This window comes from Dipodomys spectabilis, unplaced genomic scaffold (assembly GCF_019054845.1).
Source record: "Dipodomys spectabilis isolate Male_0828 unplaced genomic scaffold, ASM1905484v1 ptg000163l, whole genome shotgun sequence".
Taxonomy (NCBI): domain Eukaryota; kingdom Metazoa; phylum Chordata; class Mammalia; order Rodentia; family Heteromyidae; genus Dipodomys; species Dipodomys spectabilis.
In genome coordinates, this window is record NW_024870840.1 from 14,837,850 (window position 1) to 14,865,305 (window position 27,456).

The 27,456-nt window shown below is 38.9% G+C and overlaps 1 protein-coding gene across 1 annotated transcript in view; it reads right to left on the reverse strand.

Moving 5' to 3' along the window:
* The window catches only part of Slc41a2 (solute carrier family 41 member 2), a 91,793-nt gene that overhangs the window by 23,747 nt on the left and 40,590 nt on the right, over nucleotides 1–27,456 (reverse strand). Inside the window, exons 7-8 of the mRNA XM_042693343.1 lie at nucleotides 12,457–12,604; nucleotides 6,981–7,060 (exon numbers count right to left, since the gene is read on the reverse strand). Coding sequence (XP_042549277.1) covers nucleotides 6,981–7,060; nucleotides 12,457–12,604 — 228 coding nt within the window. The remainder of the gene's footprint in view (nucleotides 1–6,980; nucleotides 7,061–12,456; nucleotides 12,605–27,456) is intronic.

The following is a 27,456-nucleotide window of genomic DNA, read 5'->3' on the forward strand; positions in this document are numbered from 1 at the left end:
ATCTGGTAAATGATATTTTAATACCTTTAAAACCACTGAATAAATAGAAAATTGGAAAATCATGAACATTTCCCTCTTCATAAAGTGAAGTGAGTGGTCTCCTTTTTGTGTCAATGCACCAAAAATACAGTACTATAAGTATTGTATTTTAAAACTAAATTTATGACTTGATTTTACACTACATGCAGCTTTACAATTTCCTCATCACTTGTCACTTGGCAAACATAAAATCCATTTAAAGCAAATGTTTGAGCCCAGTGTAGTGGTGCATGCCTATAATCCTAGTACTTACGATGCTGGAGCATCCTGAGCTGGTGATCATATCTCAAAACAAAAAACAGTAACAGTAGCACAAAACATGCTTAAGATAATTTAAAATACATTCCATCATAAATGTGTTTTAAAAACAAATCCTAGATCTTGCCTTGTACTTGTACTCCTAGCTATTCAGGAGGCTGAGATTTGAGGATCATGGTTCAAAGCCAGCCTAGGCAGAAAAGTCTGTGAGATTCTTATCTCAGATTATCCAGCAAAAAGCCAGAAGTAGAGCTGTGGCTCAAGTGTTAGAGCATCAGACTTGAGCAAAAAACCAAGTGAGAATACCAGACCTGAGTTCAAGCCCCAGAACTCTCCACAAAAGAAATTTTAAAATAAATTGAAACTGTCACTGAAACTGTCCTTTGTTTACTTGATGAGTTTTCTAATGTAACTTTTTTTAAAATCTGGATTTCCTAATTCTGAGTTCACACTCTAAAGTGAACAGTTAGCATGAAACATTGCATCAGTGGCATGAAGTGGCAGTCATCTGCTAATAGTACATAAGACAGTAACTTACTCCTCTCATAATGAGGAAATAATATAATAAGCAATTTAATATATCCTAAAGTTTGGAAGAGCTAACAGTGTTTGTACGACAGAGTACAAGTGTTTTCACACAGAGTTTCTGGGGAAATCAGTAAGGAAGAAAGCAATTTAAAATGACTTAGTGTTCACAACTTCTCAAAAAGGAGAAGAATCTGGACATTCAGACATATTTTTCACCACAAGGCATTTTGCAAAGGAATGGACAAGCTGCATTTCCTTCCTTTTCATCTTCATTTACGGTTGGATTCCTGTGGGAGTAATGTTCTGACTGGTGTCTCATTAGATAGGAAGCCTTCATGAGCATGTAAAAGGCATATACCATTAGGTCCCAGGGTCTTGAGCTGCCACTTTCCTTAGATTGAGTCTGAAATAAAAGCTATTAATGATTGCTGTAGCTCTTCTACAAATCTGCTGGCAGCGCTTTATAAGATACTTTTATCATTACTTTTCTGTTACTATGAAACAGAATACATATATGATAACAGCTTTTTAAAAATGCTCATAAAGAATCACACAACATCTTCTCTGTGTTCCTTGGCTGAAAGCAGACATAACTGATGCTACAACTGTGCCAAACTAAAACCAAAATGAACTGAGACTTTGAAAATGTACTGGTAGAGATCAGGGGAATACAAATTTACAGCAAACAACATAGTGAGGAGACTAATTAAAGGATTAACTTTTCATGGTCTCTGCATGATCACAGGTTATATTTTTAAGTTACTGCAGAATTATTACCTTGAAATATTTCTTTCATGTAAAAGAATGCTTTCTTCCTACCATTCTATTAAAAGCTTATTAATATTGCTTGTAAATTATTTAAATTTCCCAGAGACTAATTGCATTACTCAAGCCAGTGGAGAGCATCTAAAGATAGTTTCACAAAAAGGAAAAGCATTAGTTAAAATAACTGGTCCATATACTAATTAGTGAGACTCTTCAGTACTCACAGGACCTTACCTTTGGTGTTTTGGGCAAGGATAGTCTAAGTTGATCATGAAAACACTTGACATTAGGAAGAACTTATCATCAAGCTCATGTAAACACTGTTATAGAACTCAATTATGTTTTGTCAAATTTGGAAAAATATTTTTTAGTAAATGTTTAGTGCTTATATCATAGAATTCAAATTTTGTCAAGAATTTGTTGGTACATTTCCAAAAAACAAAATAAACAAGTTTATTTTCTCAAAAATAAACCCTCAGAATCCATCTCACATCAGACCTGGCACCTTCCAGGTACCCAGACGTTTTAGCCTCCTCCACCTTCCCCATCCTTTCATGTATACTCAGACGTTTTAGCCTCCTCCACCTTCCCCATCCTTTCATGTATACCCAGATGTTTTAGCCTCCTCCACCTTCCCCATCCTTCCATGAATACCCAGACGTTTTAGCCTCCTCCACCTTCCCCATCCTTTCATGTATACCCAGATGTTTTAGCCTCCCCCACCTTCCCCATCCTTTCACGTATACCCAGACGTTTTAGCCTCCTCCACCTTCCCCATCCTTTCATGTATACTCAGATGTTTTATCCTCCTCCACCTTCCCCATCCTTTCTTGTATACCCAGATGTTTTAGCCTCCTCCACCTTCCCCTATCCTTCCATGAATACCCAGACATTTTAGCCTCCTCCACCTTCCCCATCCTTCCATGAATACCCAGACGTTTTAGCCTCCTCCACCTTCCCCATCCTTTCTTGTATACCCAGATGTTTTAGCCTCCTCCACCTTCCCCATCCTTCCATGAATACCCAGACGTTTTAGCCTCCTCCACCTTCACTTATCCTTTCATGTATACTCAGATGTTTTAGCCTCCTCCACCTTCACTTATCCTTTCATGTATACTCAGATGTTTTAGCCTCCTCCACCTTCACTTATCCTTTCATGTATACTCAGATGTTTTAGCCTCCTCCACCTTCCCCTATCCTTCCATGAATACCCAGACGTTTTAGCCTCCTCCACCTTCACTTATCCTTTCACTTGCTTTTCTTTCAAGACACTGTTTTAGAACCCATAAACAATAATTTCTTCCACTTTGAAGAAATGTAAAGGGAATCGGAAACATGTCTTCCACATTTTCATATTTTTCAGAAGAAATACATAAATCTTCTCCTAGTGAGGATCCTTTCAGATAAATATGGGCAGGTACATTTAACTCACCAGCCCAGTCATCAGCTTTATCATTTCCTTCCTAATACTAATAACTTGTGCACAAGTTATCAAATGACTGATACGTGCTTTCCACATCCTTCACATATTCCTAATGAGGGCAAAAAATAGATCTTGGGAGAGAAAAAGATTTTACTTTTTTATGTATAAAGCATACATACATTATCAAGAAACATTGTATTCAAAACCTGACATGGAATTGTAATCCCTTTATACCATTATTTAATATTTTTATTATTAATTTACTTTATTGTTATTATAAAGGTGATCTACAGAAGGATTACAATTACATTTTGTACAGTGTCTCCTGTTCCTTCATTCTCTCCCAGTCCTTCCACCCATCTCTACCCATGAGTTATATAGTTCACTTTGATCAGTGTCCAGTGAGCTCCACTTCTGCATTTTTTCATCCTTTCTTCCCTCGAGTTCTGTACCCTCCCCGCAACACTTCCAAAGATATATAGTTGAATACACTATACTAATGTCTCTTGTTTCCATATCTTGGAGTTTGTCTCAGTATGTATATCATTCTATATAACTAAGAAGAGGTACTTAGGCATTGAGCTTTTGTGTTTCTCTCGTAAGAGTATCCTCTTTTGGTCTCACTATGTATGAATATCTAGAAAACTGCATAATTGATCATATCCCAGTGTATTTTAGATGCAATTGCTGCATACCGTAGAGAACACATACTGTTTGTCTCTGTGAGCTTGGCTTAATACTTTTTTCAAAGTATACACACTATACAGCATATGTGTGCATAGATAGTGAGTGAATAAGCAATGTATTTATGATGCTAATATTTCATGAGTTAGCAGATTTAGAATTATTTTAGATAGCTCTTTCAAAGCATGTTCTATGACAATGAAAATGTTTGAGAAACACTGCCCTGACTCAAAACTCCCCAGCCTGCATGTCTCCAATGGGTGACAGATATATGGAGGCTGATCACTTATGCTCTAAGCATGGCTACAAATAGCTACATTCTTCATCTTTTGCCATCAAAATACAGTTTTCTATGGCTGCCACAGGAAAAATCACCCCGGAAAAATGAATCTGCATGCTTTCTTGGGACAACTAGACTTATCAGTTGAACATCTCTTTATCTCAGTCTTTTCTCTGTCCTACACCTCTGTGTTGCCACTTATCTTTGTGCCTTGCTTCAGGCTCCTTTTCTCTCCACACCAAAGTTACATTTCTGTACCCTACTGAGCCCAATATGTTACACTAAATAATTTCTACTTCATTGCCTGGAAAACAAAAAGCAAATTGTGATCTTTGAGAAAGGGACAAGATTAGGTTTGTTAGGAAGATAACAGATAGATAAAAAGATAATTAAATTGGGCATGAAAAGAGGTAGAGGGGCAACTTTTCTGGAACTCTACCCAGGAAACAATCTTCCTTAAAATCTTGCTATGGCCAGATGACAGTGGCTCACACCTGTAAACCTAACTACTCAGGAATCTGAGATCAGAAGATCGAGGTTCAAAGCCAGCCCGGGAAGGAAAGTCTATGAGACTCATATCTCCAGTTAACCACCAAGAAAAAAAAAAAAAACAAAAAACAGAAGTGGCGTTGTGGCTTATCCCTGGAGCTGAAGAGCTCAGGGATAAGGCCTAGGCCCAGAGTTCAAGCCCCACGATGGACCCCCCCCAAAAAAAAGAGGTGAATTAAACAGTATGGAAAAGCTGAATGAGACAAAGTAAGAAAAAAGGTCAAGGGAAAGATTAGTACTTACCAATAGTGAGAGGGAAGGAAAATACCTTAATGAATTAGAAAAATATAGAAAGTATGTTTGTAAAGAGAAGAGAAAACCAAAGCCTGAGAGGCAGAACAGATGATTTAGAATGAAAAACATGAGCACATTTGTAAGCTAAAGGGAAACAATGGAGGAGGAGAAGACATGGGAGATAGATAAAAGGCTAAATTAACTGATGGACTGAGAATTCCACGGAGTGATAATGGAATGAACCAGGAACATGGAAGAAAACTTCTCTATGAATATTTTTAGAGTGGAACTTACCATAAGACAAATTCATCATGTTGCCCAACCAAGAGGTTTACCTCCTACCAGCCATGCTATGTGCCAGAGTACACATTCCCAAGGGAACACACTTCATGTAGCTCTACACTGGTTTGTTATGAATATGAATAACTGAAATAACTATAAAAACCTTCCTAATGAAAGGTTTATTACAATTGAGGCTTCTAACTAGAATAATGTTTGATATGGTTCTAAAATTAGTTTGTCAATTAATATTCACTGAAGAGAATTTGAACAGGTAGAAGGAAAATGGTACTGATATAGTGAAAATGAAGACAGTCTTGGTAGGGACACTACAAGAATATAGTAAGAATAATATGAAAAGTGGTGTGTGTCCTTTGGGAATAAAAACCAATGGCATATAAAGGGTTTTGAAAGTTAGATAAGGGAATTCATATTTGGTTTAATACACAGGGAAAATCAATGTTAAGTTAATCTTGTGATTAATATGATGAAAGCATTATTTATAGAAAACTACTCTTTTAGTGGCATTTAATTTATATTGAATAGGAGCAAGTCAGAAAGGTTACTTCCTTACTGAAACAGATGACCTCAGTGAAGACATTAGACTACAATACGGAGACCTGCTTATTATATAATAAGTGGATGAACAAGTGAATTATGTAAAAAAGTGAATAGACAATATTTGGCCATTTTCATGTCAATGAAAAGAGCAAGGTTGATTCAGATAGTTCCCAGATTTTAAGGATTGAATATGGGGGTACAGAAGCACCATAAATACGGGGAGACACTTGTAAGAGAAATTTCTTCACAGACATTTTAAAGGTGGAAAAAGTTTAATTGTTCAATAGAAATTTTAAATATGAAAACTTGCCTTTGTATAACATCATTGTAAACATTAAAAGTAATTTATATTTCCAGGCACTGGTGGCTCACACCTGTAATTCTAGCTACTAAGGAGGCTTAGATGTAAGGATCACGGCTCAAAGATAGCCCAGTTGGGAAAGTATCTGAGACTCTTATCTCCAATTTATTACCAGAAAAATCAGAAGTACAGCTGTGCCTCAAAGTGGTGGAGTGCTAGCTTTGAGTGAAAAAGCTCAGGGACAGTGCCCAGGCCCTAAGTTCAAACCTCACAACAACAACAACAATTTATATTAAATGTATAATAAATGCTGATATGTTTTTTCCCCAGGTAAAATTTTTTTAAATGATACCAGTCTAGGCTATACTGAAGTCTGACTTAATGACAGCCACATCCAAAACCAATTCAAACAAAGATCCCTGTGAATTTAAGTGTTGTAATTCCTATTTTATGGAAAAGAAAATTATTAGGCATATTTTAAAGGGATAGGCAGACTAGTAATAGATTCTAATAAACTGAATTGACTTAAAGAATAACTAAAAGCTTCCAATGTTAATTTATCCATGACAACCAACCAAAGCAGCAACAAAATAATGTAAGACAGCAGAAAAGGCCAAGGTAAAAGATAATGCAGATCTGAAGTATAATACTTAACCATACTAGCTTAAGTATAATACTTAACCACACTAACTTTAACCACACAGATATCTGACTGTCAAATTAATATCTAATGATAAAGCAGCTTTTTCCAAACTGTGATCTCCACATAAAAATCAAGGTATTTAATTTCTACTCTGCAAGAGGGAACAGTGGCTGATGCTTGTAATCCTAACTACTTGGGAGGCTGAGAACTGAGACTGTGGCTAGAGGCCATCCCTAAGCTAGCCCAAGCTAGCAAAACTGAGAAATTTTTACCTCCAAAAACCAGAAGTGAAGGTGTGATTCAAGTAGTACAGCCTTGAGTGAAAAAGCCAAGGACAAGAGACCTTGAGTCCTCAGTCCAAGCCCCAGCAGCATCACAAAAATAAATTGAAAAAAAGATTTTTATATCCTCATGAAACAGTGCATCTAATTCTTACCGTTAATAACTGGTGTGTAAACAACAATCCCAACCAAGTTCGGGTCAGATACTGTTGTGTCCAGAATAAGGCCCCCAATGCTGAAAGAAATAATATCATATAGTTTATGGAGGAAGAATGAAAAAGTAATTGAAGTCATTCTGTATCTATAAATACTTCGGCTTTGTAAAATAGAATATTCAATCATTTCGAAAATAAAGTAGAGCTGGGCGCTGATGGCTCATGCCTGTAATCCTAGCTACTCAGGAGGCTGAGATCTGAGGATCATGGTTCAAAGCCTGGGCAGGAAAGTCCGTGATACTCTTATTTCCAATAAACCACTAGAAAACTGGAAGTGGCGCTGTGGCTCAAGCAGTAGAGTGCTCGCCTTGAGCTGAAGAGCGCAGGGACATCGCCCAGGCCCAGAGTTCAAGCCCCACGACCAACCAAAAATAAAAATAAATAAATAAATAAAGTAGAAAGGAAAATATTAAAAGTAAAAAATCAATATTAACACTAAAAGGTTAGAAATTAAAACCTGGCATAAACTAAAGCTCCAAATTTCAGGACTCTGATCTCTAAGTCTTGCTGCTGGAAAAAAGAAAAAGCATATGCTTTTTAAGTGCATTTAAAGTTTAAATGCATTAAAATGTCCGGAAGGACTCATAAGAAATTACTAACCATGTCTGCTTCCAGGGAGTCAGACTGCCAGGGGACTGATGCACATTGTATATCTTCCTGTGCTTGTTATTTTTTAAACCATGTCATATATTATTCTTCTAATTTAAAAATAACTTTAAAAGACTACTTTCATATTTGAAGGAGTCAAAGCATTACAAGGATAGTTTTTATTGGGTTAAAAAATTATATATACAGGGGCAGCAGAAAAAAATGGGGGAAAGCAAAGGAAGGGGTGACATTGTCCAAAAAAAAGAAATGCACTCATTATTTGACTTATACAGTGGTAACTCCTCTTAATAATAAACCCCACCTTAATAATAACAATAAAGTTGTATTTTAAAAACTACATATAGCTGGGCACCCATAGCTCATGCCTCTAATCCTAATTATTCAGTGACTGAGATTTGAGGATCACAGTTCAAAGCTAGTCCAGAAAGTCTATGAGAGTCTTACCTCCAATTAACCAATAAAAGCCCAAAAGTGGAGTTGTGACTCTAGAAATAGAGTACTGGCCTTGAGCAAAGAAGCAAGGACAGCATCCAGGCCCTGAGTTCAAGCCTTAGGACCAGCACAAAAATAAACAAAAAGTTACATATAGGTAGGATGTAGCTTATCATTAGTAAATTCGAATAGTTAAGTTGTAGCCACAGAAAGAGCTGAACTTAAAAAGCCTACAAAATACTATAGATACTTTTAATACAGAGTTAGTGGCTCACTCTCAATATCTCAATGGAACTTGGAGAATTTAAGTTTACAAAGTGTTTATAATTGGTTAACTTTCATCTGTTTATAAAACACTGCCAGTGCCAGTTTTCCCTGGGATCCTGTTGCTTAAATCCTTCAGAAAATGCAATCACATTACAGTAAAATGAACCACATGCTGACACAGAATGGGACTGGTTGTCACAGTATCAGAACAAATGTGCTTACGACTACCTCATAGTAAACATCAGTAAATTGATAGTTCTCTCACACATTTTTAAATTCTTTTTTAAAAAGCAAAACTGAGTCAAGCTGTAAAAGTAGTTTTATTTTTATTAAATATTTTAAAAATATTATTTTATTATTGGAAAAGGAAGGGTACCACAAAGCTTATCATGAACCAGTAGTCCTTAGCCTCACTCCCAGATCCTTGTCAGTATTAAGAATTCTTTTCGGGCTGGGAAGGTGGCTCAGTGGTAAAGCGCTTGCCTTGCATGCCTGAGGCCCTTGGTTGGATTCCTCAGCATCACATAAGAAAAAAGAAAAAAGCCGGAAGTGGCGCTGTGGCTCAAGTGGTAGAGCGCTAGCCTTGAGCTGAAGAGCTGAGGGACAGCGCTCAAGCCCAGAGTTCAGGCCCCATGCCCGGACCCGCCCCCCCCCCCAAAAAAAAAAGAATTCTTTTCAACTTCTCTAGCTGTTTCTTCTGGTGTTTATTTCTATGTTTCTAAATAACATGCTTAAACTTCTATTTCTTTTTTTAATTTTAGACATTTTTCTAATGACCTCCTACTATAGTAGATGAGGTTTATCCTACTTTGGTTCCATCACAAATCCTTTCTTCCCTTATCCTGCCAATTGGGTTATACTTTATGGTGAAATATATAGGGTTGATTTTATGCATATATGAAAAGGGAACAAGGATTTTTATTGTAACAATGGAATCATTACTCACCACTTACATACACAGTATGTTAGATATTCTCACATGTACTTGTTTGTTTTGTCTTGAATTAATTTCACTTTTTAAAGTCTTTATTCCTAATTCATCAACTGTATAACTCAGTTACACAGACTCAATAAGTAATGAATCAATTCTGCATTTGTTCATTCTTAGACAGTCCTTTCCTTATGCTCATTGTCTTTCTGACAAATTTGATGGTGGTCTCTAGACCTTAGGTACAGCTGTCCTGTTGAATCTTCCCTGAATGTTGGATCTTGGTCTCTATATTACCAAATCCCAGGATCCTGTTGCCTGAATTCTCCCCCGAAAATGAACCATATGCTAGCACAAAATGGGATTCCTCGTTCCTGTGTCAGCCTCTTTCTTGATTTGGTCCTCACTGTGTGGTCACACTCTTTCTCCACTGTAAGTGAAATGGCACAGGGGAAGTAAATTCTAGGGGATCATATTTTTCTGATTTGATATTGTAACTGCAGTTAATATCCAAAATCATTTCCCCTTAGAATTTTGAAGAAATCAGTTTTGATATTGTATGAGTCTTTATTCTGATTCTCAGTCTTTTAAAGGTAACTTCTTATTTCTCTGGAAGCTCTTGTGATTTGTGATGACATGCATTCGTTTCATTTCCTCACACTTTTTTTCTTTCAGTGCAAGAGATTGAACCTAGGGCCGTACTAGTTAGCTACATACCATCCCCTTGGTCCCCTCATATACTAATTCATTACGCTGAAATGTCTTTAGTGGGCCTTTTATATCTGGAAATCCACATTCTTCTGTCCTGGAGAATTTTCTCTTATCATGTCTTTGATAATTTTCTCTGCTTATCAGTTACTTCCTATTCCCCCCCCCCCCCAATTTCTTTTTTATTCTAATGTCCAGGAAAGTTCTTCACTCTTATCTTTCAGCTTTTCTACTGTTTGGTTTTTGATATTTATATATATTTTTTAAAACTCTAATTATAATATTCTGTCCTTACAGTATGGATGCCATAGTTTCTTTGTCTGAGCACAGTGATAACAGGGCTTTGAGGTCTTTCGGGCATCCCTACCCTGTCTTCCATGTTAGAGGCCTTCCAAAGTCTGGTGATCCTGTATGTGTGCTCCACTTCAAAGAGCTCTGTGGAGCACCTGTGGGGCTCAGTGTGATCATGGGTAAAACCTATCATCAAGTGGACCAGACATCAGAGGCAGGTTGGCAGCTAGGTCACTAAAGGAGCTATAAGGTCAGCATCTGCCAGTTTTTTCTGCTGATAAGTTTCCCCAGAGACCAGCTATCTAACTTTTGCCTGGGAATCTATGCCTGACTATAAGTGTTCTATGAACAAAGAGAAGGAAGTGGGATGGGTTCTCACTATTTAGCATAGCTACCTTGATTTTCATACAATGCTTAACTCACATGCCCTTACCTGAACATGCCCATCAAGTGTTTCTGAATCATTTTTCTAAGAGAGGGGCATTCATCTGGGTGCTTAAGGTAGAGAAGGGCTGTGGAACCTAACTGCTCCTTATTCATTTTGGCTTTCAGAAAACTTTAATGTCTCTAACTTTTTGGCCTGTCTGGGTTTCTGGGGTTCAGATCAGCTTGCTTCTATAAGATAGTTGATTATTAGCTGTTCTTTCTGTTTGTTCAGTTAGCAACCATCCATCTAATTCCTACCTTTCCAATTATTTTAATCTCTCACCTGCTGTCTTCTCTGCTTCCCGTTCTGTCTTATGGTTTTATACCATTTTTATCCTTTTGCTGTCATTTTAGTAGTTTCAGGGAAGAAGATAGACATGTCTTAATTTGCCATGTTTTACAGGAAATTCATACTCTCCCTAGGTTATTTTTTTTTATCAAGAATATACTGAACATCTTTCCATAGTAATGAAGATGTTATTTTAATGTTATTTAATGTTATTTTAAATGGCTAATATTACATTTATGAGTATCCTATGACTTATTTAACCAACACTTGGTTACTGAAACTTAAAGTTGTTCTATATTTTTTCTTTCTCTTTTTTTTTTTTGTCGGTCGTGGGGGCTGAACTCTGGGCTCTTCAGCTCAAGGCTAGCGCTCTACCACTTGAGCCACAGCGCCACTTCTGACTTTTTTCTTTTTGCTTATGTGGTGCTGAGGAATTGAACCCAGGGCCTCATGCATGCAAGGTAAGCGCTCTACCACTGAGCCACCTTCCCAGCCCAAGTTGTTCTATATTTTTGTTATTGAAAACTCTACTGTAATGAGGATGCTCACAACTAGATCATGTGCATGCATCCTTAACTATAACTCAAAGCCTGTCAGAGTTCTAGGTGTGGATATTTACATTCCTCAAGTTTCTGATACTTACCTGAGCAACTTAATGGCTCTATTGAGTTAAAACACATATAGAAAGTACTTAAGCTGTTTTTGCTGAAAAGCACTCATGTTTTTGGTCAGTTGTGGGGCTTGAACTCTCAGCTCTTCAACTCAAGGCAAGCACTCTACCACTTGAGCCACAGTCCCACTTCCAGCACTCACTTTTAACTCAGGCCTACAAATTCCAAAGGATAATTAAATACAAGATAAATGCTTGATCTCCCTGTGTCCTTACCAGTGTCCTGCCAGTCACCTTGCAGCTACGTTAGAATTCAGGAAGGACAGGACTAATAGAGGAGCATCCTGTAACTGAGAGGAAGCTCTCCCAACTGCCAGGCAGCAATGACTTTCTTATTGTTGCCAGGCTCTGCCTGACCAATCCTGAGGTAAGGAGCAACTTGGGCCACTCTTCTGATAACAGACCACACCTGTGAATGGCACTGTTTAATCATTATGCATATGTCCCATATCCTGCTCCCCAATCTTCCTTTAAACCTAAAGCTCATGTAGTCGCCTGAAGATGGGCTGCAGTGCTCTCCTTTCCTCTTCCTTGTGCTGCACTAATAAGCCTCCCATGTCTGTCCTTCCCCATCACTTCATTGTTGTTATCCCCCATCTGTTTATTTGTTGTTTTGGGACAAGTAGCTGGATGTGACAGTCAAAAGAGTTTCAGGTTTTTCTGATACTTGCACATTATTATCTGAGAAGATTATAAATTGGTTCTGTACAATAGTTCATCCAAGAAATAAAATCAGGCAGCTTGTTTAAAACATGCATACCTGTAAATAGAGTGCGCATACACATTTAATACTAACCTACTTATAACCATGGCTGTTATGACAGGCTCCCAGCCTGAATGGAGGACTGTCCTTGTGGCTGGATGCTTGGCAGCTATTATAATCCAGATAGGAGTTAGAGCCAAGAAAAGGACACCGACTAGTGGAGAAACATAGTAATAGGTCTCTGAAATGCAGAAAAAGACATTTCACTCCTTTCAGAGAAGCAAATTATCAAGAATTTAATATAACAGAAGGGATGATTCAAATATATTACTTTTTTATAAACTCAAATTTAGAATTGTAGATAAGGTAAAAAGTATCTGAAAACTAAGGTATTTATTCAAAAATATTTATTATGAAACAGCTATATAGCACACATGAAAACACCAATAATAGTATAATAAGACATGTAAAAAAGTTACCATCGAACAGACTTCCAAGACTTTGTTATACTTCTCTGTGATAGATGCCTTCCTTGATCATAATTATTCCTTTCCATTCTTATTACACTTACCTGTACAGAAAGCCTTCGTGTTTCATTGACTTTGAGCTTTGCATTTGTTTTGTAAATATGATTCAGGCCTTTCTAGACAAAAATTTAAATGTGCTTCCAGAACTGGATGAGATGTGTGTATGTGTACGTGTGTGTGTGTGTGTGTGTGTGTGTGTGTGTGTGTGTGTTCACACATGAATGTGTATAAGAACAGTTTTCAGATACTAGACAGAAGGCCCTTAAAAACCATGGTTCCTGGAAAATGAGGAAAGAAGGGCAAGAAATGAGAGAACCTTAACTAACAGATTCTATTTACTTTACATAGTTCCCTTAGCTCATATGTTTTCAAGTACTTAAAGCATTCTTATAAATATAAGAAATTAAATTTATAAATAGTAACTAAAGTTTTTGTAAATATCCAATTAATATATACAATTTGATGAAATTTCTGTTTAACAATCACAACAATAAGTAAATTACTTAACTTATTCTTGGAATCAGACCCTAACATGTAACTTGGTGGGCTAAGTGACAAGTAGATAAATATCTAATGCCTTTTTAGTACAAAATTGTTAATTCCATGAATTTCATTAGAATTATTTTATGCTAAATTCCAAATCCCCTTTAGTTGGAAGCTGCAAGTTTTTTATCTAAACAGTTACATCATCCAAAGTATTTTAAGGATATTATTTATCATCAAGATTTCAAGCAGGATATTTCTGGAATCATCTTGATAATGCTAATATTTATTGAAACTAGTAAGGACTGTCAGAACTTAGAGATAGAGTTGCTCTCATGACCTTGCAGCTTCCCAACCGCAGGTTTCAGTAGAATGTTAATTCATGTTCTACTGCTTCACAGAACTCTGCAGCCAATACCCAGCATGCATGTTTGATCACAGTGCATATTGACTTAAAGATCTTCCCATATAGGACTAAGATTTTTGAACAAGATAGAAAATTATACTTTTTCAATTTTTTCCATCAGATATACACAAGCAGTTATTTAAAATAATATCAAAACAAGTCTCCCTGGGACTCCATCTGGATTTACAATCATGCATTTAAAATGGTTTTAACAAAAAAGTCATTTTGCATTTCTCTTCATTTAAAGAAAAATGACTAATGCTACAGTTACCAGATTTTATCCATTACTTTTTAGGAAAAAAAAATCTTGGCGTTGGTGGTGCATGCCTATAACCCTAGCTACTCAGGAGGCTGCGATCTGAATATCAGAGTTTGAAAGTCCATGAGACTCTTTTCTCCAATTAACTTTTTTTTAAAAATCTGGAAATGGAGCTGTGGCTCCAATGGTAGAATGCTAGCTTTGAGCAAAAAAGCTCAGGGATGGCACTTGGGCCCTGAGTTTAAGCCCCAAGACTGACAAAATAAAAAATAAATAAAAAAGATTAAAAGAACATTGATTCATTGGATGGGTGACCAGTTCTCTTTATGAACCATTAGAGAAGGATGAATAATATCCCAATGATGGAGCATCCCTACTTGTAAAACAAGAAAATTTGTCAAATGGATCTCCATAGGACCAAAGAGAACTGAGCATTGGACAAACTAAACACAAATAAAAAGAACTCTTTCGACAGATAGGCTCTTCTTAATATTTCAGTTTCAGGACCACACAGGGACACCATGCTAACCACCTTCAACATTTCATGTCCAGAAGAATATCTGAGGCTAAGAGAGTGCCCCATCCCTACCTGGATCCCAGCCTCACTGTCCTACACTTTCAAAGTGGAGGACAAATTTCTCAAGAAAAAAACTAAAATAACTGAGTGGGTAGTTGCACAAAAAGTTAAACAAAGTTACCACCTAGTGATTCTCTTCTTACATGTATGTCCAAAAGAATGGAAACCTTAAAGCCACATCAAAACTTGTACATGGGCTGGACACTGATGGCTCACAGAGGCCGGTAGCCTGTAATCCTAGCTACTTAGGAGGCTGAGATCTGAGAATTGTGTTTCAAAGCCAGCCTGGGCAGAAAAGCCCCCTTGAGACTCTTATCTCCAATTAACTACTCAAAAACCAGTAGTGGCACTGTGACTCAAATGGTAGAATGCTAGCCTTCAACACAAAGAGGCTCAGAGACAACACCCACACCCTAAGTTCAAACCCCACAACTGACAAAACAAACAAGTGTACATGAATGTGCATAGCAGTATTCTTTATAATGGTTAAACAGTGGAAGCAACCTATGGCCAGGTGCCAGTGGCTATTGCTTATAATCCCAGCTACATGGGAGGTGGAGATCAAGAAGATCACAGTTTGAGGCCATCCCAGAAAACAATCATCTAAGTCAATAAAGCCAGTTTAGTGGTACACACCTATGGTCCCAGCTACACATGATATATAGGTAGAAAGACTGTGGTCCAGATAGCTTGGATAAAAAGGCAAGATCCTGTTCAAAAAACGAAGTACAAAGGTACTGGGGACATGGTTCAAATGATGGAGTACCTGCCTAGCAAGTATGACACCCTGAGATCAACCAAAATACTGCTAAAAAAAAGGGGGTGTGTGGAAGGAGCAACCTAAGTGTCTATCAAATGATGAATAGATAAAATATACAGCCAGGTGTTGTGGCTCCTAACTACTCATGTTCAAGGCCAGCCTAAGCAAAATTTCACGAGATTCCCTCCTCTCAACTAATGGCTGGGCATTATTGCTCACAGCTGTGGTGCCAGGTATGCAGGAGGCTAAAATCAGGAGGATCTCAAATCCTGGCCAGCCTGAGTTCATGAGACTTCAGCTCATCAGAAGCTGAGTTTAATGGCATGTGCTTGTCATCCTGCTACAGTGGGAAGCATAATTAGGAGTACTGAGGTCTAGACCAGGCCAGGCAAAAAGTAAGAGCCTGCTGGGCGCCGGTGGCTCATGCTTGTAATCCTAGCTACTCAGGAGGCTGAGATCTGACGATCACGGTTCAGAGCCAGCCTGGGCAGGAAAGTCCGTGAGACTCTTATCTCCAATAAACCACTAGAAAACCAGAAGTGGCACTGTGGCTCAAGCGGTAGAGCGCTCACCTTGAGCTGAAGAGTATAGGGACAGCGCCCAAGCCCAGAGTTCAAGCCCCATGACTGACCAAAAAAAAAAAAAAAACAACAAAAACAGTGAAAGCCTATCGCAAAACCAATCACAGGATAAAGGACTGGAAGCGTGGCTCAAGTAGTAGAGCCCTTGACTATCAAAGCCCTGAGTTCAAGCCTCAGTACCATCAAAAGTTAAAATAAAATGAAACAAAAAATAGCATATCCCAAAAAGTGTGATTTAGTCACATTATGAATCCATATAACAGGGTATTATTCAGCACTTAATAAAATGCAGTCCTGAGTCATACAAATGATCATTGAAAACATTATGCTAAGTAAAAGAAGCCAGTTATAAAAGGTCACATATCACATGATTCCATTTATATGAAAAGTCCAGAACAAAACCATCTAAAGGGAGAAGAGAGCAAAGGGTAGCTGTGCAGAGCTGGGTGAGGGGTGGGGCGAGGGTTCCTGATAAAAGGTCTGGGGTTCCTTGAGGAGAGGATGAATTATTCTGAAATTAGATCGTGGTAATGGTTGCCCAATCTTTTAGGAATATAACAAAAACCACTGAATTATCCACTTTAGAAGGATTGCACAGTGTGGGACTATACACAACTTACAAAAATTCTAACAATAGAAAAAATCAAATGGGGAAGGCTAAAAGCACATGTCAAAGACAAAGAACATATTTGCACAAGGAAATGAGACAATACGAACAGTATAGGAGGTTAACACTGGGGAAGCTAAGCAGAAGGCACTTAGGGAGCACACCTGGTTTTATTTTTGCAAGTATTCTAGAAGTACAAAATGATCTGCAAAGGATGAAAATCATCACAAAGCAAAAACTTTCAAATGATTTGTTGTAAATCTGTTGTGTTTCTACTTGGTAGAAATGTCATACAATTAAAGTACTTGTAGAAAATCACTAATGACATGCATAATTAGCAAGAGAAAATAGTCTATTAAATATCATCCATGAATTTCTGTATTTATAGTTTAAAATGTAACATAATGCCTTTCTTCTACATGAGATATGTGCAAAAGAGACTGGTTAAAATAACCTTGTATTAAAAATCTCAATCTAAGCCGGGCGCCGGTGGCTCACGCCTGTATTCCTAGCTACTCAGGAGGCTGAGATTTGAGAATCACGGTTCAAAGCCAGCCCGGGCAGGAAAGACCGTGAGACTCCTATAAACCACTAGAAAACCGGAAGTGGCGCTGTAGCTCAAGTGGTAGAGCGCTCGCCTTGAGCTGAAGAGCTGAGGGACAGCACCCAGGCCCAGAGTTCAAGCCCCATGACCGACAAAAAAAAAAAAAAAAAATCTCAATCTATCATCATGGTCATTAGGGTAGGTTCAATAATGGCCCTGTTACAGAAGGCTCAACATCCAGATCCCATGAACAATGCTTTCCATGGCAAAGTGACTTGTGGGTGGGATTATGATGTAATTTTCAATGCGGATATTATCTGGATTATGCAGGGGAGCCCTAAATACAATCACAGGTGTCCTTCTAAGGGGAGAAGATGAGGCTTGGTTACAAAGGAGGCAACGTGACAGTGGAAGCAGAGATAGAAGCAGTGGGGGCAATAAGCCAAGAAACACCAGTGGCACCAGGATGGAAAGGAAGAAGCCAGCCCTCCCGCACCTTCACATTAGCCATCTGTAATCCATTTTGGACAGGTAGCCTCCATAACTGTGGGAAAAATGCATTTTCTTTGTCTTAAGCCACAAGCCTTATGGCAGTTTGCTACAGTTACAGAAAACTGTAATTGATATACATAAAACTTTGTGCTTTTGTTTGAGACAGGGTCTCACTATGTAGTTCATGCGAGCCTCAACCCTGTGAGCCTCCTGCCTTAGCCTCCTTAGTGGCAGAACTACAAGTGCTCACTACCACATCTAGCTTTTGGATTTTTAAGCCCAACACATGTCCATATATTTTAGTGTTGGAGCAATTCTGGGCTGCAAATAAGATGCATAAAATCAGCACAGCAAAAGTGGTTCAAATTGCTCTGATTGCACTGATCTCTCAAACATAATTACTTTCTTTTGTGACTCATGGCTTTCACCTTTTAAAAAATATTATCAGTGGCATTTTTACACTACTATTATATCATCTCATTAATAGCTTTTATCATTCTCATCCAAATTCTTCTGTAATCTGCAGCTGTTATGAGTGACAATTTTTATACATTAGCGACTGCTGGGTGAATAGCAAAGCAAGAGGCATCATACACTGTAAACCATTTTTTTCTATATCGCCATTACATTTTCTCAGAAAACTTCCATGCTAGAAATACTTCTAAACTAAGATGACACAGTGCTAAAAAGCCCTCAATACCGTGATGGTAAAGGTAAATTTGGATTCTGCTCACATTAGTACATCAAGTTGGAGATAATGCCCTGTGGATTGCTAGGGGTGCCCTGATAATCTCACAGGATAGAAACCACTTGTCACAGCTATTGATGCATTTATCACTCTAAGCCATCTTTTAGGATTAACCTGAAGAATGGGAAATCAAATAGTATTTCTAGATTTTTCCTACAAACAGAAAAGCTGATCATTTTTTCATCATGTAAATAAAAGAATTATATACTCACATAGTTATAAACACTTGAAAGAGAGTTTTATAAATCCTAAATTATGCAAGCAAGAAGGGACAAAGGGCATCTGTCACTGGAGGCAGGTTTTTCAACTACTGCCTCAATGTTGGAGTCTTGTTTTGTTTTTTTATTCAAACAGGATGCAGACAAGGCTGGCCTTGAACTCATGAACCTCCTGCTTTACCTTCCAGGGGGCTTGGATTTTATAGATGTATACCAGTAATTGTGCAGCAGCTCTCACAGTTAGATTCTTATAGCTTTTAAAGAGTTGTACAAGCCAGGTGCCAGTGGCTCACCCCTGTAATCCTAGGTACTCAAGAGGCTGAGATCTGAGGATCTCGGTTCAAGGCCAGCTGAGGCAGGAAAGTCCATGAGACTCTTAGTTCCAAAACCAGAAGTGGCACTGTGGCTCAAGTGACAGAGCGCTCGCCTTGAGCTGAAGAGCTCAGGGACAGCACTCAGGCCCAGAGTTCAAGCCCCTTGACTGACCAAAACAAAAACAAAAAAAAAACAAAGTGGTACATATTTAAAGAATAACTGAAGAGACATAAATATGCCTTTGTATTTCTCTGTAAAACATAGAAAAGTATATCAGAGTTTAATTATTTCCTTTACTATCTCCACTTAAAATACTTCTCTTTAGCATATGTTGCCATCTTTATTTTCTTCAGGGATACCAATTTTAAACACTTTAATCTCACATGCATAGTCTCACATTTTTTGCCTATGCAAGCTCAAAGTTCAATCCTCCTGCCTATGGCCTCTGATGCAGCTAGGATCACAATTCACATAACTTTTTGATTAGGATGGGATCTTGCTATTTTCCTCTCTGGCTTGCCTTAAACTATGATCCTCTTAACTCTGCTTCCCAAGTAACTGGAATTACAGGTGTAAGCCACCACACTTGGCAAATATCAACCCTTCTTAAACTTTAAAAAAAATGAACTAGAGGGAATATTACCAGACTCACTTTATGAGGTCATTATCTTGATACCAAAGCCAAAGACATTACAACTATAGTCCAATAGCTCTAATGAATGTTACTGTGCGTTCTTGATAAAATATAGCAAATAAAGTTATTTTTAAAAACATATCAAAAAGATTATGCACTACAACAATGTAGGATGCATGGTTGGTTTAACATATAAATCAATCATGTGATGCAGGATATTAAAGCAATAGATGCTGAAAACATATTTGAAAAGGTTTTCTTTCTGAAGAACCAAAACTTTTTATTTAAAAAATGCCTTTATTACAAATGTAAAAAAATCAGGGGAAACACTTTTTCAAGTCCAGTGATCCTTTATTCATTTTCTGCTTGAAAACTAATGGGTCTACCCTTGCTGAAAGTGGGGTACTGAAGTCTTCTACTATAACTACTATTATGACTGTTACTACTGCTATATTGTTAACTCCTCCCCTTAAATTTGTTAGTACTGGCTGTATAGTTTAGGCCCTCTGATATTAGGTATATATATATATAATTATTATATCCTCTTGATTAATAATTATTATATCCTCTTGATTAACTGATCTCATGAAACTTACCATCCAGTACTCTGAGCCATGAAATAAACAGCTTCTGTAACCAAAGCTATAGCTACCAAGAAATACTCTGTTTAAAGACTGCTAAGTATTTTCAAACTAGTTCAGAAATTAAACTTTGCTTCTATATAGGATTCTCAGCAAGAGAAATAGTCTTAGAATTTAAACATGCCTATTCTAAAGCTTTGTAGTCAGAATAAAAATATCAGGCATCCAAGTGTTGATCTTATGGGGCCCCCTAGTGCTCAGAAAGCAGATGCTTTAGAAATCTGAACACAAATGCTCAAGTAACTATGGAATCAATTAACCTATTTAAAATAAAAAAATCCCAAGCTAGGCACCAGTGGCTAATGCCTGTAATCATAGCTACTTAAGAGGTTGCGATCTAAGGATTGCATTTTGAAGGAAACCTGGGCAGGAAAGTCTGTGAGACTCTTATCTCCAATTAAATCAAGGAAAAAGCCAGAAGTAGCACTGTGGCTTAAGTGGTAGAGTGCTAGCCTTGAGCAACAGGAGCTTGGGTCAGTGCCCAGGCCCAGAATTCAAGGCCAAGGACTGGACAAAAAAAAATCCCTTTGGGAGAATTATTAACATAGATGACATGTAAAAGACCTGTTTTAGTTAACTTGAGTTACTTTGAGAAAGCTTTAAGAAGTAAAAAACTAAAAAAAAATCCTAAGTAATTTTAATAATACTGGGCTGGGAAGGTGGTTCAGTGGTAGAGTGCTTGCCTTGCATGCATGAGGCCCTGGGTTCGATTCCTCAGCACCACATAAGCAGAAAAAGCCAGAAGTGGTGCTGTGGCTCAAGTGGTAGAGTGCTAGCCTTGACCTGAAGAGCTGAAGGACAGTGCCCAGGCCCAGAGGTCAGGCCCCATGACCGGCAAAAAACAAAACAAAACAAATATTTAATAATACTATTTTTCAGAGACACAGGGGGCTGCTTGCAGATCACCAGGTACCGGATTGCAGAACAGCGGATCGCCAGGAACAGAGAAACCTACCAGCCGGGAGTCTCCAGGAGGATCCCACCCCACCCATCACTCTCCACCGGAGCGGAGAGGCTCCATCCCGCCAAAGCCACCCGGCACCAGCAGTGCCACAAAGGGACCTGTCCGCAGACCACCCGCCCAATCGCGATCGCAAGGACCCGGCGGGGGGCCGCCCAACCCAGCCCGCAACCACCCCAACTGAACTCGGACTGCAACAACAACTGACGGACTGCAACAACAACTGACGACCTACAGTGTGAGTACCCATCAGGGGACAGGGAATCCATCAAGGGAGACCAGAGCTGGAGGGAATCCCCAGACCCTGACCTAGACTCCCTACCCCAACACCCGGACCACAGGACCCACTAAAACTGGGAACTGTTCGAGAGCTCCACCAGCCGGTGGAGCACACTCTGCTGGCCAGGCCAGAGCAAGAGCGCCCCTGGAAGGGAGCTTAAATGCTCAAGCCAGGAACAGTGCCCCTGGGTCAAGACTACCAACAGTAGAAGAAATTTGAACTGTGTCCTCCAGGCTGCATAACCAAGGTGGTATACACATTAGCACAGGCCTAACGAGCGCGCTCCAGGCTGGGGCCGGAACCAGGCCAGGGGACCGGCGCCTGAACAAAGCAAAAAGGGTCAGAAGTGGGGCTGTGGCTCAAATGGTAGGGTGCCAGCCCTGAGCTGAAGAGCTGAGGGACAGCACCCAAACCTAGAGTTCAAGCCCACAACCAGCCCAAAACAAACAAACAAAAACACATCAGGAGCCCATAGCAGACTCCAGTATTTGGGAGAGTGCATCCAGAGCATCTGATCTTCCCAAGAGCACCCGCAGGAGCAAACACAAGCAGTCTAGGCTGCTCAACCCTTCCAAAGGCGGGAATTGCTACAGCAGAGAGCTGAGAATCCTAAGTGAATAGCAGCTGGAAATAGGCTCCCAACAGAATCCAGATCAGGCACAGACTCTCTCTACCAATACAGAATCAGCAACCAAGCAAAGACAGACACACCAAAACAAGATTGAAGAGCAGTCTCCTGAACCCCCATGCGAAAATCACAGAGAAAAATCACAAGGTTTACCACTACCCAGGACAGCAAGCTCACCTCAAAAGCCAGCAGCCACGCAGGGGAGAGCCCCAGTGGGAGCAAAGCAGGAATGGAAGACAAAAACTACATCCAAGGGTTGCTGGAGGCAATGACTCAAGAAATAAAGCGAGAAATGGATCAGAAATTGAAAGAGCACAAGGATGAACTATCAAAAGATATACAGGATATCAAACAAAAATTGGATGCAAAAATAGAAGCTGCACAAACCTCAGTAAGAAGTGAGATAAACGCCAAATTAGAGGTAATGCATACTGATCTCACCTCATTGAGAGGTGAGATCAGTACTCTGAGAACCAACATTGAATCCATAAAGGGATCCATTTCCACCATGCAAACCACAATAGAAGCCACGGTCAACAGAGTGAATGAAATGGAAGGTAGAGTGTCAGATACAGAAAACAGAATACACCAACTGGACCAAAAAGTGACAGATATGGAAAAATCACTCAAATTAAACCAAAGGGAAATTCAAGAGCAAGCAGATAATGCTAAAAAATTTAACCTTCGCATAATCGGAGTGGACGAAGGTGAGGAATTCCAGAGCAAGGGAATGCAACACCTATTTAACAAGATAGTCAATGAAAATTTTCCCCACCTCAAAACCGACCATCTTAACTACATCACAAAAGCTTATCGAACACCCAACAAGCAAGATCCCAGGAGAAACACTTCTAGGCACATAATAGTAACAATGATGGATCTGAATAATAAGGAAACAATCCTGCATGCAGCAAAAATGAAGAAGGAGCTATACTACAACAGGAAAAAAATCAGAATCACTGCAGATCTCTCCACACAAACAATGAATGCAAGAAAAGCCTGGGAAAGCACCATACGAGCCCTGAGAGCCAATAACTGCCAACCCAGACTGATATACCCGGCAAAGCTAGCATTCACATTCGATGGAGAACTGAAAACTTTTAATAGCAAAGAAAAACTAAATGAATACATAAACATTAAGCCAGCATTACAAAGAATTCTAAGAGGGGGGACACAACCTGAAGAAAGCAACCAGGAACTGGGACCTGCCCCAAACAGGCATTACTCAAAGTCTAACTGAGCAAGCACAGGAGGAAAGGAAAGAAGAAAAACTTAGGAAAACGGAATGGCAGGGACAACAATGCATCTCTCTATACTTTCTCTTAATATAAATGGGCTGAATTCGCCAATTAAAAGAAAACGAACTGAGGACTGGATCAGAAAACAAGACCCATCCATCTGTTGCCTTCAGGAGACCCACCTCTCAGCCAAACATACAAACAAACTCAGAGTGAAGGGGTGGAAAAGGATCTACCAATCAAATTCCCCCAATAAGAAAGCAGGTGTAGCTATCCTGATATCTGACAAAATAAACTTTTCATTAAAATCAGTACAGAAAGACAAGGACGGACACTACATATTAATAAAGGGAACAATCCAAGAGGAGGATATAACCATCATCAACTTATATGCCCCAAATATTGGTGCACCCAGATATGTTAAACAAATGCTCTCAAACTTACAGAATAAAATAGATCCCAATACGATAATACTAGGAGACTTTAACACGCCACTCTCACCAAAGGACAGGTCTACCAACCAGAGGATTGGCAAAGAAGCTACCGAATTAAGTGAGGCCATACTTCAAGCGGAATTAACTGACATCTACCGAGTATTTCACCCTAAAACAACACAGTACACATTCTTCTCAGCAGCTCATGGAACTTTCTCCAAAATAGACCATATCATAGTTCATGCAAGGAACTTAAGCAAATACAAAGGGATCGACATAATCCCCTGTATCCTATCTGACCACAGTGGAATCAAGCTAGCTCTCAATAACAAAGCATACCGCAGAAATTTCTCTAATACATGGAAATTTAACAGCACACTCCTTAACAAGGCCTGGGTAACAGAAGAGATCAGAGAAGAAATAAAGCATTTCCTAGAACTCAATGAAAATGAAAACACCTCACAAAGAAACTTGTGGGACACAGCAAAAGCAGTCCTGAGGGGCAAATTTATTGCCCTCAGTGCCCACATCAAGAGAATGGAGACAGACCAAGTAAATAATCTCATGTTGCAACTAAAACAGCTAGAAAAACAAGAAAAAATGGGACCTAAAGCTACTAGACGAAGCCAGATAACCAAATTGAGAGCAGAGATTAACCAATTAGAAAATCAGAAAACCATAACCAAAATAAACCAAACAAAAAGCTGGTTCTTTGAAAAAATAAACAAAATTGATGGCCCGTTGGCAAGATTAATTAAAAAAAGAAGAGAGGAAACCCATATTAATAGGATTAGGGATGCCACGGGAAACATCACAACACGTACCCAAGATATCCAAACAATTCTAACAGACTACTTTCAAAAGCTATACTCTCTAAAGGAAGAAAATCTGGCGGAAATGGATGCATTTTTAGAGAAATACAAGTTACCCAAACTGAGCAAAGAAGAAGTTAACCAATTAAATAAGCCAATATCCTATAATGAGATACAGGAAGCTATCAAAAGTCTTCCAACAAAAAAAAGCCCAGGACCAGATGGATTCACAGCAGAATTCTATAAGACCTTTAAAGAAGAACTAATACCCATACTCCTCAAGCTCTTCAGAGAAACAGAGAAGGAGGGAGCTATCCCAAACTCATTCTACGAAGCCAGTATCACACTCATCCCCAAACCAGGCAAAGACCCAACCAAAAAGGAGAATTACAGGCCAATCTCCTTGATGAACACAGATGCAAAGATCCTTAACAAGATTCTAGCTAACAGAATCCAGAAACACATAAAAAAAATAATACACTATGATCAGGTAGGCTTCATCCCAGAGACACAGGGATGGTTTAACATACGTAAGTCAATAAATGTAATCCAGCATATCAACAGAGCCAAGGTCAAGAATCACATGATTATCGCCACAGATGCAGAAAAGGCCTTTGATAAAATTCAACATTCATTCATGCTAAAAGCTCTGGAGAAAATAGGAATAGAAGGAACATTTCTAAAAACAATAAAAGCCATTTATGACAGACCAATAGCCAATATTATACTTAATGGGGAAAAGCTACAACCAATCCTCCTAAAAACAGGAACAAGGCAAGGATGTCCACTGTCTCCACTCCTCTTCAACATAGTCCTAGAACCCTTAGCCAGGGCAATAAGGCAAGAAAAAGACATTAAAGGGATCCGCATAGGGAAAGAAGAAGTGAAACTATCCCTTTTTGCAGACGACATGATACTATACCTCCACGATCCCAAAAACTCCATCCCCAAACTTTTAGAAATCATAAGTCACTTCGGCAAAATAGCAGGATACAAAATAAACCCACAAAAATCAGTTGCCTTCCTATACACTGATAACGCACAGGAAGAGAGGGAAATAAAGGGAGCAACCCCATTCACAATAACCTCCCAAAAAATAAAATATTTAGGAATTAACCTAACCAAAGATGTAAAAGAACTATTTAATGAGAACTATAAAAAGTTAAAGAAAGAAATTGCAGAAGACACTAGGAAATGGAAAGACCTCCCATGCTCCTGGATAGGCCGACTTAATATAGTAAAGATGGTGATACTTCCAAAACTAATATACAAATTCAATGCAATTCCTATTAAAATCCCAATGATGTACATCACTGAAATACAGAAAACAGTCCAAAAATTTATATGGAACAACAAAAGACCTAGAATAGCCAAAACAATTCTAGGGGATAAAGACAATATGGGAGGGCTATCCATGCCGAACTTCAAACTCTACTACAGAGCTATAATCACAAAGACAGCATGGTACTGGCACAAAAACAGACCCGAAGACCAATGGAACAGAATAGAAGATCCAGATATAAATCCACAGGCCTACAGCCAGCTGATATTCGACAAAGGAGCCAAAGACATACAATGGAAGAAACACAGCCTCTTCAACCGCTGGTGCTGGGAAAACTGGGCAGCCACATGCAGAAAACTAAAAGTGGACCCCAGCCTATCACCATGCACCAACATCAACTCAAAATGGATTAAAGACCTTAACATTAAACCTGAATCTCTGAAACTACTGCAGGACAGAGTAGGAGAGACACTTGAACTAATAGGCACAGGAAGGAACTTCCTGAACAGAGTCCCAGGGTCACAACAAGTTGGAGAGAGACTCGACAAATGGGACTACCTTAAAATAAAAAGCTTCTGCACAGCTAAATCTATCGCAACTAAGCTAGAAAGACAATCAACTAATTGGGAAAAAATATTTACCAGCAATATATCAGACAAGGGGTTAACATCCTGTATATACAGGGAACTCAAGAAACTAATCCCTCCCAAACCTAACAAACCAATTACTAAATGGGCAAGGGAACTAAAGAGGGACTTCTCAAATGAAGAAATAAAAATGGCAAAGAAACACATGAGGAAATGTTCATCATCCCTGGTGGTGAAGGAAATGCAAATAAAGACAACCCTGAGATACCACCTTACCCCAGTCAGAATGTCCCACATCCACAAATCAGCCAACGACAAATGCTGGAGGGGATGTGGAGAAAGAGGAACCCTATTACACTGCTGGTGGGAATGTACACTTATACAACCACTTTGGAAAGCAGTCTGGAGGGTCCTTAGAAAGCTAAAGATTGACCTCCCTTACGACCCAGTCATACCACTTCTAGGCATCTACCCTGAACAACAGGAACCAATATACAAGGACACGTGCACCTCCATGTTTATTGCAGCACTGTTCGCAATAGCTAGGATATGGAAACAACCTAGGTGCCCCACCACAGATGAATGGATCCAAAAATTGTGGTATCTATACACAATGGAATATTATGCAGCCATTAGAAATGACAAAATAATGGCATTTGCAGGGAAATGGATGGAGCTAGAAGGAATCATGTTGAGCGAGGTAAGCCAAGAACGAAGAGACAAACGGTACATGGTCTCCCTCATAAGTGGATGCTAAATCCAAAAGGTTAGGTGATACGACAAAACTAACAGGACTTAAGAAACAAAGAACTCCCGCTCATCTGGTTGAACCACTACTAAATATCCTCATGCTGCTGATCACAAATATGGTATATAACATGTGAACACTGTTATATATTACAGACTGTGGTAGACAATTTGCTCCAGGGAAGTTAGAATGAACTTGTGACTTTGAAATTATGTAATCATTTAATCACAATCAAAAAAAAAAAAAAGAACCTCGGGGAAGGGAGGGAGGGAGGGGATGGTAGGGGGAAAACAATGGAGGGGGGTAACAATGTTCAAGAGGAAGTGTACTC